Raw genomic sequence first — 19,660 nt, 5'->3', positions numbered from 1 at the left:
TCTGTGAATGTTTGCGTGCCAAAACTCCCAGTTGCTACCAGATTATTCATTAGGTCAGCTTTGACCAGCATTTGTGATATAGCTCACGCCTCTTAAGAATATGATTTGTTTTCAACTCCCTTCCAGAATTCAATTTGCCTCTCCTTTGATTACATGTATGTACAGCAGTAGATGAGCTGGTTTCAGCTCTGTGAGAAAGATGTCCTTTATGGAACAGAAGGGCTGAAAATCAGGGACCTCGGCTGAGCTGTTTCTCACTGTCCACTTCCTCTATTACTTCATATTGTATCCGTATTTCCTCCAGCACCTTGGTGGCATCTGGATGAGCAGCACAGCTCTGCCTTCTCACTAGACCAGACATACAGAAATCTTGTGCTACTTCATGACTGCACATGAGCCACACTTCCCTCTTGTTTGATTGGCTTTTTAAACCTAAATTGCTAGTGTGGGGACTGATGAGAGCTGGGAACCTGGTGGAGAGCAGTTTTATGGGGGGAAACTCTTTGCCTCCCCACCATGGTCATGATCAGGGCTCTCACATCTCCTATAGATATTTGTAGGGTGGGGAAACAGCTGTTAGAGCAAAAGAGAGACACCCCCCACCCCCAATGCAAACGGCAGGCACAGGGGCTCTGACTCAGATTGGGACAACAGCAGCGGGGAGGGGTTTTAAAAAGAAACCGTCCCATGTCAAAGCCCTAATCTGATTTGAGGTCCCACACCTGCAATTTGCTTTTTTTAAAAAAATCATCAAATCATGCTATTGTTAATTGCACGAATGGTGTTGCAGCTAATGGATCAGCAGCAGTTATGTCTGCACTGGGCCAGCGTGGTGCAGTTCCAGTTTGTTGTTGCCTGCAAAGAAACATGCAGTTAGAGAGTCTACCTCTTGGGGTTGGCTTCTCATTTCCTGTTAGAACAGTTACACTGTGCATGTCGGATTGAGCTGGTAATGAGAACTGTGGGCAGAAGGTTGAAAAGGTGCCTTTGTCTCGTTGTGTGTGAGAGAATGTTTCCCTTGTTGTGAGCATAGGGTTGTAGGCAAATACAACCTGTGCACTGTAAAAAGAGTTTAAGCATCAAAATGGTGTGTGTTTTTGCTTTAAAAAGAAAAAAAGAACACCTTTTGGCTTAGCACAAATTATTTCTTTGCGAAGTCTGCATTCTCCGCAAAGTATGTTTGCAAATGACTGCTAGGAGGAGGAGGAGGCTGTTGAAGTTCTTTGTAACCACCCAACGTAATCTGGTAAATGGATCCTCCTAAATGGTTAGGCTGGCAAAGGTTTTGGGCAGCGCTGTTTTTAGGGTGTGTGTGTCACATTAAGGAGTGTTTAGGTTTTTCTATCATGGCTTCCCTTCCTTGCTTTCAGGTTTCTCCCATTCAGCCTTCACATTTGGAATAGAGAGTCATATTAGCCAATCCAACATCAATGGGACACTAGTGCCACCTGCTGCCCTCATCTCCATACTTCAGAAAGGCCTGCAGTATGTGGAAGCAGAGATCAGCATCAATGAGGTGAGTAGCTGTGTTTTCTTATGTGGAGACACACACACCACTTGAGGGTGCATATGGAGTACGTTAGATATTGAAGAACCTACCTCTTGCCTGTCTCCGTTGACTCTTACCCAAGAGCAAGCCACAGTTTTGTGCTGGAATGGATAACCAGGTGGCATTTGTGCAAGGAATCAATACAGAACAGTAAGAAATTAAGTATATTTACAGTGCCAGAGGGTTGGAAAAGATTTAGGCCTTACTGAGCAATTGGATACAATTGCCTTATGTGTCTTTAAGAATAGGAGAGAGAGCAAGAGCTAAAAATACAAAGGAGGATCCGGGTGTCTTCCTGAACAGTAGCCCTCCGTAGACCTCCCGGTGGCTGTGCCACCAGCCAAGAAAGAAGGCATTCATGGGCATCATTTGCTAATAAAGGAGAAACAATGATAGCTTTGTGCATCTGGATTTTCTTTGTAAAGATGTTTACATTAAATCATTGAGAAGGGCTCTTCCTTTGAATTCTCTTGCTGTTTTAAATTATGCTATCTTAAAAAAAGAAGCAGTGCATGTGTAAAGCAGAGAGGCATGGAAAGATGCTGTCTTCCCATCAGATTTCTTCCCTGTACTCTGTAGTTCCAAAATTTTCAGATTAGACTTCATCCTGAACAAACATGTCAAGAGGAACTGACAAATGAATTTTGTTTTTTTGTTTTTATACACATAGTAGATAGTCGTCACTAGCCATGATGACGGTGTGTGTGAGGCAGTGTGTCTCTGAATACCAGTTGTTGGGAATTGCTAATAGGGAGAGTCCTGCTGCACTCGGCTTCTGCTTATGGGCTTCTCATAGGCACCTAGTTGGCCTCTCTTGTGAAAGAGAAGGCTAGACTGGATGGGCCTTTGGTTTTTGCAGTCTTATTAATTATCGCAGAAGTGAAGGTGAAATGGGGTGAATTTGAGCCTGGATAGTTCAGTTGGTTAGAGCATGGGACTGATAACTCTTAAGGTTGCAGCTAAGATCCTGTTATGGGGCAGCTGTGTATTCCTGCATTGCAGGGGGTTGGACTGGAATGATCCTCAGAGTTCCTTCCAGCTCTATGCTTCTTTGATCCCAGAATGCCTTTCCAGAGCCAATGCTCTTCTAGGAATCTAGAAAGCTGCCTTATTCTGAGTCAGACCATTGGTCTATGTAGGTCTACAGTGACCAATAGCAGCTCCTGAGCGTCTCTCCCAGCTCTGCCTGGGGGCGCCATATTATTATTACTACTACTATTACTAGCATTATTATTATTAATATTATTCACCTTCAAAACCACTGCATCAAGGCTATTTACACATAAAAACAAAGTCATTTATAAACATGAAACAACAGATACATTTAAGGCAAAACTAAAACCCTAACAAATGGATATTTGTGGCAAAGACCCATTTATACAGCTGGGAAAGCCCATCGGAACAAAAATTACTGCTACTGTTTCTGGAAAGCACAGTTAGTGGGCGCCAGTTGTATCTCAACAAGAATACTCAGTCCAGTGCTGTTCCGTCAGTGTGTGCTTAGCAGTCCAGAGTGTGGTGATTAAAAACTCGCCAAGAGGCTTCTCTTACAGAAGGTTGTTACAGATGGCTCCGTCACCATATTCTGCTTGGCATTCTCTTGGGTGTCGCCTGTCCTCTCAGCCTCCTAATTCGTTTTCTTTTCATTTTCCTTCCCCTCCCTCAGGACGGCACAGTGTTTGACGGCAGGCCTATAGAGTCGCTATCGTTGATAGACGCCGTAATGCCTGACGTGGTACAGACTCGGCAGCAGGCTTTGCGGGAGAAATTAGCTCAACAGCAAGCTAGCGCGGCACCAGTCACAGCGCCGGCCACCACGGCCACCACAGCTTCTACAGCAACGACAACTGCTGTCCCTCAGCAGAACACACCAAAGAATGGAGAAGCCACTGTGAATGGAGAGGAGAATGGGGCACATGCAATAAGTACGCTTCCTATGAGTGTGGTTCGCGAGTGCTGGATTTTGTGCAACTGCAGCACAACCATTGGTTTGGGTCTGGGCTCCGAATTCATCACCTCAAGAAGTGCAGTGGTTATTTTTTATGTGGAGCTTCCCTTGGGATTGGTCTGGAAGCTGAAGCTGGTTCAGAATGCTGCTGCCAGGTTTTTGAGGGGAACACCTAGTGCATCTTTACTAAGGGAACCGCACTGGCTGCTGAGGAGCTGCTGCTCCATGTGCAAGGTCTGGTTGTTAACATATAAAAGCCCTCAACAACTTGGGACCAGGTTCCTGTGACTGTAGAAAATCTTTGTCCAATACGTTTTAGATTTTTGAAGCCCAGGAAAGGGGACTCCGTAGGCTTTCAAGACAGAGCTTATATCACCTAGCACAGCTCCTTACCTTTTTGACTCTGACTAGAAGAATAAATTGGACGAAGGTGGCACTGTGGGTTAAACCACAGAGCCTAGGACTTGCCGATCAGAAGATCGGCGGTTTGAATCACTGTGACGGGGTGAGCTCCCATTGCTTGGTCCCAGCTCCTGCCAACCTAGCAGTTTGAAAGCATGTCAAAGTGCAAGTAGATAAATAGGTACTGCTCCAGCGTTTCCGTGTGCTGCTCTGGTTTGCCAGAAGTGGCTTAGTCATGCTGGCCACATGACCTGGAAGCTGTACGCTGGTTCCCTCGGCCAATAAAGCGAGATGAACGCTGCAACCCCAAAGTCGGCCATGACTGGACCTAATGGTCAGGGGTCCCTTTACCTTTTTAGAAGAATAAATTATGCAGATATGTGTACTTGTATTTAACTTGCATGATTTTATGGAGAACACAAAGCTGATACATTATTGGCATGGAATTTGGGTTACCTTGGGGAAGAATGTTGATTTATTTAAAAGCACACAGCTCTGAACATGAAGACTCCTTTGAGTTCATGATGCTCAGAAATTGTATGAAGACATGGAGAATAGTTATTCTGCAGCCATTCTGTTGCAGGTATTCAGGATCGTGATACATCCCAACATACTAGCTGCTTGTTTTCTATTGAGACCAAGTTCTCCAGGAATTGCCAGCACTAACCACATGTCTGAGTCTATAAGGATATGCCCTGTTTCCACACCATAGAATAGGCACCAGCACTCTAAAATTAAGTTAGGAAACTTCAACTCCTGCATTTAGTCAGGGACCTCATTCACCTGTCCTGGTAAATCACATGAACGTTTTCTCCTCCCTGCTAGCGGGTGGGAGAAACATCTGAAATGGGGACCGTGCTTCGCTTTGCTCCAAACAAACCATGTTTTGCAGCACTGGCTTGTTCTTGACCAGCTTGTTCTTGTTCTTGACATGTTTGTGGTTTGTGTGAGTTAAATTAACTATGACGCCCAGTTTGGATATAACACTACATCAGGGATCATGGTTTGTGTGGGTGGGGATGAGCAAAGTGGCCTAGATTCAGTGTGAACTGATCTACTATAGCAAACATGAAGAGAATCAGACATTTAATCGCAACATCACTGTACTAAAAATATGCATAGTAGCGCACAGCTAGGCAATAGAAGGCAGTCCCAGGCTTGTCTGTGTTCAAATCCTTGCTCGGTGTTAAGTTCAGTAGATGGGCTTGGGGAAGTGGTCTAACTGAATTTCCCCTAAGTCTCAGCTGTTTCTCCTTACTGTTTCTGAGTCAGCTATTTCCCTATCTTCCCCAACCCCACATTTGGATGTTATAGTCCCAGGATTAAAGATTAATTTATTTGGGAATTATCCATGTGTAAATAAAATTTGGCAGTATAACTATGTGTTACTTTTCCCTATAGGATCTCTTGCCATTAATTGCACAGTTTGCAATGTACAGAAGGGAGCAGAAACTAATCACTGTGTGCGGTTTTCATTGTTGTTATAATTAATGTCATCTTATCAGCAGTTCACCCAGATCATAGTGTGAAATATGACTTGTTTAAAAAGCCTGTTCTTAAATGTAGAGAGTTACATTTCCTTCTGATCTTGGTAAGGAAAGTGGGTGTTTATGCAGCCAGCATAAAGCAATCAAATAAGTTATATGTTAATGGTTTTGTCCAGTCTTCTTTGTAAATAATTACAGCTAAGAGTAAAATTTGAAAAAGCAAAACAGAACAAACCCGAAAAGAATAACTAACAGTACGTAATCACTGCCTTACCTCAATGTGTGTGTTTTGTCGTGCAGATAATCATTCAAAGCCAATGGAAATTGATGGGGATGTTGAAATTCCTTCTAACAAAGCAACAGTTCTCCGGGGTCACGAATCAGAGGTGTTCATCTGTGCCTGGAATCCTGTCAGTGATCTGCTAGCATCGGGGTAAGTTAAAGGGTTAGAACAGCTCCCACTGTATTTAAGTTGCATTGATCTCTAGTCAGTGCTGATTTGGAGCATCAGTAATGTGGATCTCATGTGCCCTCTCTGTATGTCATTGTTATGACAGACATAGTCTTAACACATTGTGGCTAATGTGTTCTCTCAAACCAGCTTATAGGATCTTAGGAGGCTGCCCTGTGTTGGGTCAGACTGCTTCCTCCATCTTACACCATATTGTCTACTGTGATTGTCAAGGGCTCTCTAGGGTTCTCAGGCAGAAAGCCTTTTCCTCTGCCTGTTACCTGAGCCTCCTTTTAAAACATAGCTACTAGCTATGGCATCTAATAAAATCCAAAATCTAGTGAAATAACTTCCAAGAGAGTGGATTGCCCTTTGTAGTGCATTTTTGTTAGCCTTGTTCTGTCAGGTTTCCAAATACAATTACTACTGCAGTTTTGCTTTACGGTGTTATGGTTAGAAATTGGAAGTTGTGAGGTCCTGGAGTTGTTGTTACTCAATCGTTTTCGGTTTCTATATTATTTCATTGTGTTGTTGAACGTGCCTTGCGATTTTTTGTTGTTGTTGTTAAAGAAAAGCAGTTTATTCGTTTGTTGGGTTTTTTAAAAAACAACATTTCCTCTGTGTGTTAACAAATATACGTTCATATCCTGTTCCGTGTGCACGACAAACACATTTCCTCTTGATAGGTCTGGTGACTCTACGGCCAGAATATGGAATCTAAATGAGAACAGTAATGGTAGTTCCACTCAACTCGTCTTGAGGCACTGCATAAGAGAAGGAGGACATGATGTTCCCAGCAATAAGGATGTAACATCGTTGGACTGGAATGTAAGTTGACTGCTAAAACTCTTGAAGGTGTCTGTGAAATGTAGATTGCTGTATATTTTTTAAAAAAGTTGGTGCTTCCATTCCAACCTGGTGTTATTTTACACTAGCAAAATATCTGTCACCATGATGGATGGAGTGTGCATAGGGGGGATTATATACGATAAGGGGGATCCCCGCACACCAGCTGATCTCTCTCAGGAGGCCTAAGCTACTCAGTGACAGCGATAAGGAGGACCCTTGCAATTGCAGCATTATTGCCAGAAACACTTTATTTTTCCATGTCATTATGTGTGGCAGTCATCCCCATACCTAAAAGAAAATAAAAGGTGGGATGAAATGTTTAAAGCTGATATGAGCGGGTAGGTAGAATGATTGTTTTGGAGAGGGCAAGCAGCCCTTCCATCACCTCTGAATACTAACTCAAGTGTAAAAGTCTCGCAGTGCTTCTGTCATTTATTCAGTCTCGTAGCCTAGTAGTTCTAGTTCCTCTTTGCAAACAAGTGCAAAACATTTAACAGCTCATAAAAAAAGGTTTTTAGTCTTTCCATGCTGTTACTTTATGCTTGTTACTTGATAGACTTTGATCTAGCAAATATTCAATCTAAAAAATAGGATTTGCCCACCATGCCCTCCCCATTTCCATGACTTACCCCTCCAGATTCAAAAATATTTTCTTGTCCTTTTGTCAGAGGCCTGCATCATTGGGGAACCTGCCAAGGGTCCTGGAGCTCCAGAGAGCCTATTACTAGCCAACCCAAGGCTGCTGCTTTCCATCCTTCACCTCGCCTCCAGCCATGCCTCTGGGCATATTATAGTGGCAAGTGGTTGTGACTCCAGTCTGCTGTGACCCCATGTTGGATTACCCAAAATGCAACACTGTAGTTGAGTTTGGTCAGATATTGCATTCTGGGTAACTTAACTTGGCAAGTGGCCACTGCAGATTAGGTCTGAGCACCAGCTTGGGTCCTATTCACTGGAACATGTCCATCACTGAACTTGGGCCATCACTGAAACATGTCCAGGGGATTGGGTGGGATGAGGTGAATGAATGAATGAATGGCAGCTGCACTGGGGTGGGAACCAGTGGGGAACCTGGTTGAAGTCAAGTTAGGGTCTATCATTGGCACCATGCTCAGGTGCCACCCCCAGTCCCTTGCTAAATAAATACTTTTGCATCACTCCTCTTGAACTGAAGCCTAACAAATTTATTATTAAAATACACAAGAGAATAGACTTCATCATGTGGTTGGTATACAGCTAAATATATATATATAGTATCCATTTAAGAAGCATCAATTTACCTGTGTTTTGCATGGCAAGCAGTCAACAGTTTGTTAAATACTTCTGCAACATTAACTCGGTGAACCAGAAGCACACTTATTTGGTTAGGCACTTGGAGCCCTCTTTGTTTATTTATGTGCAAAGTGTTGTGATGTCTTTTATGAGGCAAAGATAAATAGTGTAATGAACTTTTAATTTGCAAAAACAATGCAGGAGTTGTGCAGTGCCTCATTTGGAGTAAAAGATTTATGCTGCCTCTAAGACAAACTCAGCCAAAACAAATAGGTTTGTAAGATTAAAGGTTTCCTTGCTTTGCAGTGTTTACTGCCGCCTGCAAATGAATCAGGTCTCCCACTTGCAAAATCATGTATGCCTCTTCCCAGCGCAGTGAAAATCTAGTTTGTATCCTGTTGTTATCTGTCCTCTTTGCTGTATGTCATGCATAAAAATGCAGATAGCTCCACACTTGCCATCCTCTTTTCCGCACTATGGAATAAATTTTCTGCAAAACATTCTAAAGCTCCCGGGGGTTGTGGCAGACAAGGATGTTTTCTAATCTTAAACTCCAGAGCTCCAGAAGAAGGAGCAGAAGTGTGAATGACATGAATGCAAACAATAGGACGGGGAAATGAGCCGTATGGCTGTAGCTGCACTATTAAAAATATGAGGAAATCGTTATGCATAGCATCCTATCCCAATTGCTATTCTCCACCAATAAATAGACAAAGCTTCCCCTGCCCTGATGGATTGTAAAAAAATGTGCTCTTAGTCACCGATCAAAAGTGTAGAAATAAAAAATAGTATTAATAAATGTAGTGTATTATATCTATGATACCTGCAGCAACTACATAAGGTGGACCAATGTGATTATCCCCATATTACCGGCGGGGGTAGTAGCTGAAGCTGGGAGCTAGTGGCTTGGCCAAGGGCCACTGAACAGGAAGCCTCGAGAAGTAGATCCATGAGTCATTTGTGGTTCTGCTTTTCAAGCTTATTGTGCAACTTAAGGATGGAGAGGTTCCTCATATGCCCTCTGGCGTATGAGTTCCAGATGCATTAAGAGTATTTCTCCTTCCTTTGCATGTTCTACCAGTAGTGTAATCCACTCTTGCATTCATTCATTCATTCATGCTTGCTTCCACCTACATTCCAAGTCACGTGAAACATTCCAAATCATAGCTGAGCTTCTTTGTTGAACGAGAGCTTTCTGGTGCACCGTCTTAAACACCGAGGCACCAGCTTATTCTCTTACGTGTGGCACGCAGGAGAGAAAGCACACAGCATGTACATGTGAGTTGCTTTCTTTACTTACACCCTCATTTCTTCCAAAGAGCTTAAGGCGGCAAACACAGTTCCTTCCCTCCCCATTTTATCCTCACATCCAATGTGTGAGGTAGGCTAGGCTGAGATGTAAGTCACTAGAACCAAAGTCAGCTTGTGAGCTTTAAGGCTAAAGGGGAATTTGAACATAGGTGAAGTATAAAATGTTTGAAACAATGGCCAAGCTTGCACTGAACAAATGTGTGTGTTCTCGGAGCCAGTATCACAATCCCTTTGCTCCTCTCCTTGCTGCCACTGCTCTACCCAGGCCTAAACCATGGCTTGGCTTAGCATTATATCCAAACCTGAGGTCATGGTTTGTCTCACTTTGGATAAACCACCATCTATAACCAAGGATTGTTCTTAGTTTGCTGCTTGCACTTTGTCTGCAGCCTACAAGTCCCCCCCCCCTTCAGAACTATATATCTCTATTTTTCTACAATATATGAGCTTCAGATAAGTTCACGTATGAATGTTCACACTTGACGAATGCAACTTCAGGTGATGGCTTGCATGTGTGAAATAGCTATTACAGAACACATGCCACGGGCAGGAGTTATATATCACTTGGAATTATATCAAACATATTTTAAAATAAGCATCGTAACACATATTTGCATGTGAACTTGGGGAAATGGGCTTTTATTCCCAGCCATTTCCACTTGAAATACTTTAGCTTTCAAGAATCTGATGCTAACAGATACTCCGCACTTTGTTCAGTTCAGATGAGGTCTCAGGCAATTATCACCTCCTCAAGTTGCCAGTTGTGAAGTTAAAAACAGTTACATTTTGGCAGGTGAAAAAACAAGCCTCCCCAAAACATCAGTTATTGCGTGGCCTATAGATTGTATGCATTCATGTATGTATGTATGTATGTATGTATGAATGAATGAATGCATAAAATAAGTAAGTGTTGGTTTCTTGTGTGTAACTGTAAAGCACTTTAGGAAGCGCTTATTACATAGTCAAGAAGCTATGAAGACTCTTAATGAAGTCATCTTTCAGTTGTTGTTCAAAGGATGAAGTAAATGAAATTAATGGTTGTAATGATCAAAATTAATTGGGACTTTTGTATCAGTAAATATACACACACAGCTTTATTGCAGTCCCTAGACACAAAATACACAGTGCAGCGGAACAGTCTTGCTAGCCAACAGAAGGGCTTTAGCCCATATTTCTAATTCTTACTGCCTCCGAGAGGAATTAAGTAAATATATGTAAAAGTTCCATTGAAGCTGTTCTGTTCTGCTCTGTTCTTTTCTCAGTGGTCTTCTTTAGGGAAAAGGGAGGAATATAGATCGTTGGCATGTTTGGCAGGGTAAGGGAAGGAAATCTCTCAGCTCAGCTAAAATACCTCATAAAAATAATTATGTCACAATTTTGTTTCTTAGTGGTTTAATTGTTCTGACAGTGCAATGCTGCTTTAGCCGTCTTTGTTTCCATCTAGGTGCCAGGAGTGCCAGGCTTTAATTTTGGGTACAATCCAGTAATGATGCTTGCTCTAGCTCAGTGGAGCACCTAGTTTTGCTTGCTTTTGAAAACTCAGGGTTTGAAGGATGAGTTAGTGGGTTGTAGCTGACTCAGGATATTGTGTGCCTCCTGCAAAAAACACCATTTGATTCTCTTTGTTAACATCCCTACAGACCGATGGGACGCTGTTGGCTACAGGATCATATGATGGCTTTGCAAGAATATGGACAGAAGATGGTAAGATTTATAACAGTATCTGTTTCCAAATAATTAGGTGTTTTGTACTGCTGAATTATTTCAACTCCCAAGCTATTTGAAGGAGCCAACTATTGTCTTTCATACTTTGCAGGAAATCTTGCAAGCACCTTAGGTCAACATAAAGGGCCCATCTTTGCTCTGAAGTGGAACAAAAAGGGAAATTACATCTTAAGTGCTGGAGTTGATAAAGTAAGTGTTGAGGTGCATAGCTTGCAAGTATAGAATAGCTCTTGGGAATTCAGCAAAATTTTATTTCTGCTCACCTGGGAGAGGGGGATGTGTTTTGGAAAGCCTAGATTTCATCAAATTGAGTGATTGCTTTCTTAAGGGATAGTAAATCTGTTACATGTGGAGCCTGCCTTGAAACAGGCTGCTTGTTTGCTTGTATGGCATAGTTAGTTCTCCTCTTCAACGTTGTCAGAGGTTTTTCATGCACGTGTGTATGTGCATTTGTACACATCTGTTTTTCCCAGTGCCTAAAAATATGTCACAGGAAAATATCAGGTGTACTGATAGTGGATTCATTCTCAAAGTGTGGATTCTGATGTACTTCAAATTGCATTATCTACACATTGAGAGGAAGGTATCAGCAGACTTGAGGCAACCTCAAACACATAGGAATGGATCCAAATAATTAGTTTCCTGCAGGACTGCTTGAAGTAGAGAGACCATTACTCACTCCATTACGTTGCTTAGAAATGGATGGTTGGAAACAGAGTGTTACTTGTTGCAAAGTGTAAGATCTAAACTTGATTTGTCAAGAGGGGCCTAATCACAGCTTCCCTCGGCGCAATATGTTGTGAAGTCACTTGGGGCTTCTGCAGATCTTCTTATGCAAACCTTGAGATTTTCCAAGCTGACTTACCTTTTCGATTATGTAGAGGAAAACCAAGGACCTGATCTAAATCATATGACCTGTTCTGCTGCAGCGTCTGTAGCATCAATCTCGATTGTGATGCACACATTACCATGTCTCCATTAATTGGCTATCAATTTCAGGTTGCGGAGGCATCATAAAATTCACCTAAACACACGCTGGATGTTATAAGGACCACCGGTCAACACAACACTGCAGTTTACAGGAGGCTTAATACACCATCATTTGTGGTGTGAATCTGAGAGATTTGCTCAACTGAAGAAATTGACATTTGGTCTCCTTACAGAAACATTTTTTGACTCAGGCTGATTTTAATGCTTCCCCTGTGTAATAAGGACAGATCATTATCTATGTTAGATTTTCTTATTTGTGTTATATTAGAACAAATGCGTTTTTTGACTAAAAATTTCAGCAGTCAACAGCAATGTGTTTCATAGTGAAACCTGCTTTTCTTCGGAACTGAATGTGTGTCTTTTTCTCCCTATCTGCCCCCACCAACATAGACGACAATAATTTGGGATGCTCATACAGGAGAAGCTAAACAGCAGTTCCCTTTCCACTCAGGTAAGGCTAATTAGCTGTCCATGTATTTCTTTAAACATTTTAATTTTCGCAAAAGGCAAAGCAGCTTAAGCTTTTGCAATTAAGGCACAAATCACAATAAACCAGTTGATCATTAAGTAATTCAGAAAAGGTCTGCTATACTTTCATACAGTAGCAATCATCTCTGAAAAGACCCTGCTCCATTGCCTGGCTGATTGTTCCTGCCTGATAGATGGAGCCCAGGACAGGACATCATTTTGGAATTATGCTTTGGTGGGAACCAAAGATAACTTTGAGAGAGCACTTTTGGATTCCTGCCTTTTGTTGCTGAAAAATGTCACTGAAGCTTTCATGACCACCCCACCATAGCCTTCAAGATCCCGCCATATTTTACTGTATGAAAATACAGTACTGCCGCGTCTTTAGTTTTTTAGGCACACCGGTTGCGTTTTGTGAAACAGCTTGTACCCAAGATGTGCTCTGTGCATCAGGACAAATATGTGTAAAAATTGTTGTTACGTTATTTGAAAGCCCTTGTGTGTATTTTTTTGCAATTTTAGCAGGTTCTCTTTTCAACTTTTTCCTGGGTGAATCCAACCTAGGAAGCTTAATCAATAGATTATTGAGAGAGATGGAATGGGAATCTTGGGAACACATTGGTATCATGCGGGTGTTCCCAGGATGCTGCTCCTGACATTGCAGGGGTACTGGAATCAAAGTGCCAGTCATTATATGGAAGTGGGAAAGGAGCCTTGCCTATTTGCTTCTTTGCAAGATGTCCTCATGTTGCCTTTCTCTGGTTCCCCTTTTGCAGCCCCTGCTCTGGATGTAGACTGGCAGAACAACACTACTTTTGCATCCTGCAGCACGGACATGTGCATACATGTATGCAGACTAGGTTGTGATCGTCCAGTCAAAACTTTTCAAGGCCATACGGTGAGTTTACATGGCCCTTTTAACCTATTGCAGTTACTGCTGTGACCACTGGAACATTTCAAGGGTGATATATGAGAGAATCATCCTCCGCCTCTTCTTTCTATTAAGTGTGTTTTGCTGTTCTTAAGAACAAATGCAAATGAAGCATTGCAAGAAAACAAGACTTTGATGATGACAAATGCAGGATGATAAAGTCCTTGCGACAAACTCATCTGTATACTTACTTGGGAGTAAGCTCCATTAAGGTTAATGGGATTGACTTTTCAGTAAACCTGCATAGGATTGTGTTGTAATGAATTCTTATTGGTGAGTAGTTTTCCCTTCTCAAATGGCAGAAGGAAAATGAGTTTAGGTTACCTACTTGAGGGAGGAGTTGTTCAGCAGTAAAGCAGAAGTTTTGCATGAACCAGGTCCCATCTTCGATCCCTGGCATCTCCAAGCAGATACGATAAAGACTTCTTTTTCTGGAGTCCTGGAAAGCCATTGTCAGTCAGCACAGATAATACTGAGCTAAATGGACCAATTGTCTGACTTGACTTGGTATCAGGCAATTCCCCCTAGGAGGACTTGTTCTCTCTCGTGCAAATAAAACTGAAAGAAGGCAGCAAACTATACTTTAATCCTATACAATAGTCTCTATAAATCTGTTTAGCTAATGAGATATCATTTCTGTTGTTTCACGAATGAAAGAACCAACCCAATAATTTTAACATGCAATAGTTTATTTGTCGCTGTTATAAATTAAACCCAGGTGGCCCTCTTCTGGATAAAAAGGTACAGTGCAGTTTGATACAGAATTGCCACCAATTTAATTATTTTTAAATTTCAGAATGAGGTCAATGCTATCAAATGGGATCCTTCTGGGATGCTTCTAGCGTCGTGCTCAGATGATATGACATTAAAGGTAATTCTGGCTGAAGCCTTTGGAACATATTTTAAAGAACTGTTGCTGGAAATACTGTATGAAATGTTAGCCTTTGTTTACATTTTTCAGTTCTGTTTCTTAAATGCATGCGTATTTCTTGGTGAGCTCTTCTATAACTGGAGGAAATATTTCAATGTGCAGATTTTATTCCCCTCTGATTTTGTATAGATTTGGAGTATGAAGCAAGATGTGTGTGTACATGACCTTCAGGCACATAACAAAGAGATTTATACTATCAAATGGAGTCCGACGGGACCAGGGACCAACAACCCAAACTCTAATATTATGTTGGCAAGGTAAAAATGAAACAGTGTTACGCATGCTCAAATAAACAGAAAAGTTTTTCGTTGTTTTGTCAACTATGTATATAGGGATTCTTTCATTTGTATCCCACCCATCCTACAAGGTGCTTAGGGATGCCGGTGGTGCTGTGGTCTAAACCTTGGGCTTGCCGATCAAAAAGTCGGCGGTTCAAATCCCCACGACAGAGTGAGCTCCCGTTGCTCTGTCCCAGCTCATGCCAACCTAGCAGTTCGAAAGCACACCAGTGCAAGTAAATAAATAGGTACCACTGCTGCAGGAAGGTAAACAGCATTTCCATGTGCTCTGGTTTCCGTCAGTGTCTCATTGTGCCAGAAGCGGTTTAGTCATGCTGGCCACATGACCTGGAAAGCCGTCTGTGGATAAATGCCGGCTCCCTTGGCCTGAAAGCGAGATGAGCGCCACAACCCCATAGTTGCCTTTGACAGGACTTAACTGTCCAGGGGTCCTTTCCTTTTTTTGTACCTTTTACAAGGTGTTTTGGAGGTCCGTACATGGGTCCTCCTCTTTTTATCCTCATAACCTACCTTATGAGGTAGGTTAGTTATGGGTCACCCGGTCAAGTCCATAGCTAAATTGAGATAGGAACACCAAGTTTACTCCCTCCCCCCCAACCCCCCCATCAAATACTGACAATCAGCAGTTAAAGTGGGGAGTTGAGATCAAATTAAATGTTTCTCTAGGAGCCTAAAAAACCTTACGCTGGCCATGCTCATGCAGAATGATGTGTGGGTACTTGCAGTGGCGTGCTGTGAAATTTTTCATAGGCGAACAGTTAGGGCCAGAGGGGCCAGTTTGTGTGGGCAATTGGAGGGGTTATGGGGTTGACATCGCATGTGTGAGCATCACGCCTTCTTCCTAAGCCCAGCAGAAGCTTCCTGGGCTTTGTGAAGGAGGCGCCAGGGGGACACTTAGGGGACTAGCCTAGTCCCCCTAGTCCACTGACCACACACCACTTGCACAGAGAATAAAACGTTCTGAAGTTTGATAGAACCTTGACAACGCTCGGAACGTGAAACCTTCTGCTGTCGCTTGTCTCCCACAGTGCTTCATTCGACTCTACTGTTCGGTTGTGGGACGTCGAAAGAGGAGTCTGCACTCACATGTTAACCAAACATCAAGAGCCTGTCTACAGCGTAGCTTTTAGTCCTGACGGAAAATACTTGGCCAGTGGGTCCTTTGACAAGTGTGTCCATATATGGAACACTCAGGTATGGAAATTTCACGCCCAAGCAATGAGAAAACGGCTTGGATATAATGTTAATTGAAATAAAGCTTGTCTGTAATATTGTTTGCCAGGGTTAGGCAGCTTCAGGTCCGGAAGCCGAACGGAGCCGTACAGTTATCTTTATTGTGACTCTGGGAGCTTCCCCACAGTCCACCCTCCTGTTTTGCTTGGCTGGAATGTGGCCTTGAACTCTGAGCATGGTTCTCGCGTGTCTGGACGAAGGATAGAAAGGGGTGTGTGCAGAAGCTAGCCTGCTGAAAGCAAAAATTCACAATTGTGGCTCTATCTGCTTTTTCCTCCAGCCCCACCCGCTGCTGACATATGCTCCCCTCCCAGAAGGGAGTGCGGTCCCCTACCCTTGCTATATGCACCAAAGACAACAAAGAGCTTTAAACATATTTATTATGGCACAAGTTGTGGCAGGTGTGGGGGGAGAGAATTGCAAAGCGGGACCAGAAATTCTGTGACAGTGCAAGAGAGTTTTGTGCTCCTTAACTACGCACAAAATGTGCATGCAGTCTAATCCAAAGATTAAAATATCTAATTGGAGTGGGTGTGAGCTACTCCAAATTGGGGGGGGGGGGCAGGAGTGAATTGGCAAAATGAGAGTCAGTGTTGCACCAGAAGCACCCAGAGAGAGACGCATTGCTTTCCGTAGCGGACAAGACACTTGCAGTCGCTATTGAGCAAAGTTACTCACCCGAGTACAACCCTGTTACATCAGATGTTATAAAACTTAATTAGAAGGCAGTTCTTCACAGTTTTACTGGCCAGATGTTTCAGATTATAGAGCTGTAGGAAGACAGTCCATGGTACCAAAATGAAGCTTTATTGACAATAAAGAATTCTCATAGTGCTAGTGATCCTGTGGCATCAACATGTTGTTGTCAAGGAAGAAGATGTATGTGGTATTCTGTATGTCCACATTGTGCAAGGAAGGGAGCTCCAGTCTGGATGAAAATAGATTCCTACCACCATACAACTATGAGGGGTTGTTGTTTTTCTGGGGGGAGCGTACTTTTGTGCTAATACAAGCTGTTCCCTGCACCTCCCCCAAAAAAACCCATATAGCAATGCATGGAGGGAAGGAATGGACCTTCTGTCTTCACATACTTCTGTACCTATGGCAATTGGGCTTTCTTTAACCTGAAATTAAAGAGGGAAAGACAGAGATGTAGCTCTATGCTACATACTGAGCATGGTGCAGCTTTGCCAACCTGGTGTTCAGCTGGTGTTTGGGACTACAACTCCCATGTGCTAGCTGGGGATGATGGGAGTTGTGGTCCGGAACATCAGGAGGGCACCAGGTTGGCAAAGACTGGCATAATGTACAGTGGTACCTCAGGTTAAGTTCTTAATTCGTTCCACAGGTCCGTTCTTAACCTGAAACTGTTCTTAACCTGAAGCACCACTTTAGCTAATGGGGCCTCCCACTTCCGCCGCACGATTTCTGTTCTCATCCTGAAGCAAAGTTCTTAACCCGAGGTACTATTTCTGGATTAGCGGAGTCTGTAACCTGAAGCGTATGTAACCCGAGGTACCACTGTATATAGTTTGGCCATAAGAGTAGTTCAATGTAGTGCAACCACTTTTATCTAGATTCAGCTTCGTCCGACTTTCCGTTAAAAGCCGAGAGAGAAACAGCTGCCTCTGCATACAAAGTTATGTGTGCGCTCTCTCTCTCTCTCTCTCTCTCTCTCTCTCTCTCTCTCTCTCTCTCACACACACACACACACACACACACACACAAAACAAATAAACAAACGAGCAGCTATGAGCCTTAGAAAGAGGCCTGGGTGTCCTTGGCATTTGTTGACACAACTCTTAGGAAGATTCCGATGATCTTACCCAGTGATACCATCTAAAAGTTATACATCAAGGACGGATCCATGTAGAACCCTATGTGACAGAATCCATTTCTGCCCCTAAAGAAGGACAGGAAGCAGATTTATTATGGGTTAGGAAAAGATGTTTCATCTAGGGAAATCTGCCATTACGTAGAAGCATGTGGGCACAGCACTCATTCCCAGCTTCATAAACCATAGTTGCATCTGAACCAGGGCATTATAGTCTCCATATATTTGGAATATAATGCCCTGGTTCAGGTGTAACTATGGTTTATGAAGCTGGAAATGAGCTGTGCCTGCATGCTTCTATGCTACTCTCCCCCTCCCCAATATCCTGGATTTGACCTTTTCATTGTCAACAGCAGCGCCAGGGAGCACACTCTCTGGGGTAATCTTCTGAGTTCACATGCCAGTGGTGCATAGCTGTCAATGTTTCCCCTTTTTAAAGGGAAACTTTAGGGAAGTATTACTGTATTTTAATATTTTGTTGGAAGCTGCCCAGAGTGGCTGGGAAAGCCCAGCCAGATGGGCAGGGTATAATAAATTATTATTATTATTATTATTATTATTATTATTATTATTATTATTATTATTATTTTCCTCGCAAGAAAAGGGAAAAGTTGACAACTATGCAGTGGTGGTGGGGTGGAGCCTGTGGCAGAAGTAGGCGGGGCAATGGATTTGTCTCTTACCTTTCCTCTGCATTCAAACCATGCAAAAGCCTGAGGTTTACCGGTATGCACACACACTCCACCCCAGAAAGCAAAATGCATTATTGCAGCCCAAGGAAACATTCCAGCAAGGCAAAACCTCTCAAGGAGGACCTGCAGAAGAGCCAGTGAAAGATGTGTCATGGAAAGAGAGGGTGTGTGTGTGTGTGTGTGTGTGTGCAGCCTGAGAGTCAGTCTCAAGGGCCAGATAGGGCTGCATTTGGGCCTGAAGTTTCGAGCCCTCGATCCAAGCATAATTTGCATGTATTTCTTAGAAACCTTGGGGAAACACACACACACAATGCAGAGCAAGAAATATTTGCTGCCTGAATAATGATGATGGTGGTGGTGGTGATTTGTTTATTTTTTTTTTGTAGAACGGAACTCTAGTACATAGCTACAGAGGCACTGGGGGAATATTTGAAGTCTGCTGGAATGCTAAAGGAGACAAAGTGGGGGCTAGTGCATCAGATGGATCGGTGAGTCTTTTCAGACTTCATTTTCAGTTATTGTTCCTATCCCATAAATGAGCATAGTTCCCACATTGTTAAAACTGTCCTCCCCCCCATGATAAGATGAGAAATCTGTGAGTTAGTGAGCAGTATCCAGAGGCATTTAAGTGCACTCACATCTCCATATGTCCTCTGAGCAAGGAACACCATTTGGTCTGATTTCATCCTTTTGAAACATCCTGCAGAGCTTTTTGTAGCTGGGAGACTTAACAGATCCATGAAGTACCCTTTAATGTCTTAGCTTAAGCTCTCGATGGTGTTTTATAACAGATGGCAGAAGCAGTGATATGTAAGAATGCTGCTACTCTGTTGTATGCGTTCTCCAAGGACCAAATGGACTCCCAAGATTATTACATTATTTCACATGCTGAGGGTCCTTCTCATGAGTGTGTGTTTTAGAAGAAGAAGAAGAGCTTGGATTTGATATCCCGCCTTTCACTCCTGTTCAGGAGTCTCAAAGCGGCCAACAATCTCCTTTCCCTTCCTCCCCCACAACAAACACTCTGTGAGGTGAGTGGGGCTGAGAGACTCCAGAGAAGTGTGACTGGCCCAAGGTCACCCAGCAGCTGCATGTGGAGGAGCGGGGAATCGAACCCGGTTCCCCAGATTACGAGACTACCGCTCTTAACCACTACACCACTCCTACAATTAGGAGTATACATTTTCTTCTCCAGCATGCAGAGAGGACCTGTAACTGGGTGACTGTGCAAACTGAACCTTTCCGATTGTGATACCTTTCCCTTGTTCAATATTCCCTGCTGGATCGC

At 43.0% G+C, this 19,660-nt stretch overlaps 1 protein-coding gene across 3 annotated transcripts in view; it reads left to right on the top strand.

Moving 5' to 3' along the window:
• TBL1X (transducin beta like 1 X-linked) overlaps positions 1-19,660 on the top strand; it is a 134,969-nt gene that overhangs the window by 112,649 nt on the left and 2,660 nt on the right. For all 3 annotated transcript variants that reach the window (XM_077927524.1, XM_028727727.2, XM_077927526.1), the window contains 12 exons: positions 1,371-1,516; positions 3,216-3,474; positions 5,687-5,819; positions 6,524-6,665; positions 10,910-10,973; positions 11,086-11,183; positions 12,375-12,435; positions 13,229-13,350; positions 14,180-14,254; positions 14,444-14,571; positions 15,642-15,807; positions 18,759-18,860. In XM_077927524.1, the coding sequence (XP_077783650.1) occupies positions 1,371-1,516; positions 3,216-3,474; positions 5,687-5,819; positions 6,524-6,665; positions 10,910-10,973; positions 11,086-11,183; positions 12,375-12,435; positions 13,229-13,350; positions 14,180-14,254; positions 14,444-14,571; positions 15,642-15,807; positions 18,759-18,860 (1,496 nt within the window). The remainder of the gene's footprint in view (positions 1-1,370; positions 1,517-3,215; positions 3,475-5,686; positions 5,820-6,523; positions 6,666-10,909; positions 10,974-11,085; positions 11,184-12,374; positions 12,436-13,228; positions 13,351-14,179; positions 14,255-14,443; positions 14,572-15,641; positions 15,808-18,758; positions 18,861-19,660) is intronic.

The sequence above is a fragment of the Podarcis muralis genome, chromosome 4, assembly GCF_964188315.1.
Source record: "Podarcis muralis chromosome 4, rPodMur119.hap1.1, whole genome shotgun sequence".
NCBI lineage: Eukaryota > Metazoa > Chordata > Lepidosauria > Squamata > Lacertidae > Podarcis > Podarcis muralis.
The sequence above is the reverse complement of the archived record's forward strand: the minus strand, read 5'-3'. Positions and strand labels throughout refer to the sequence as shown.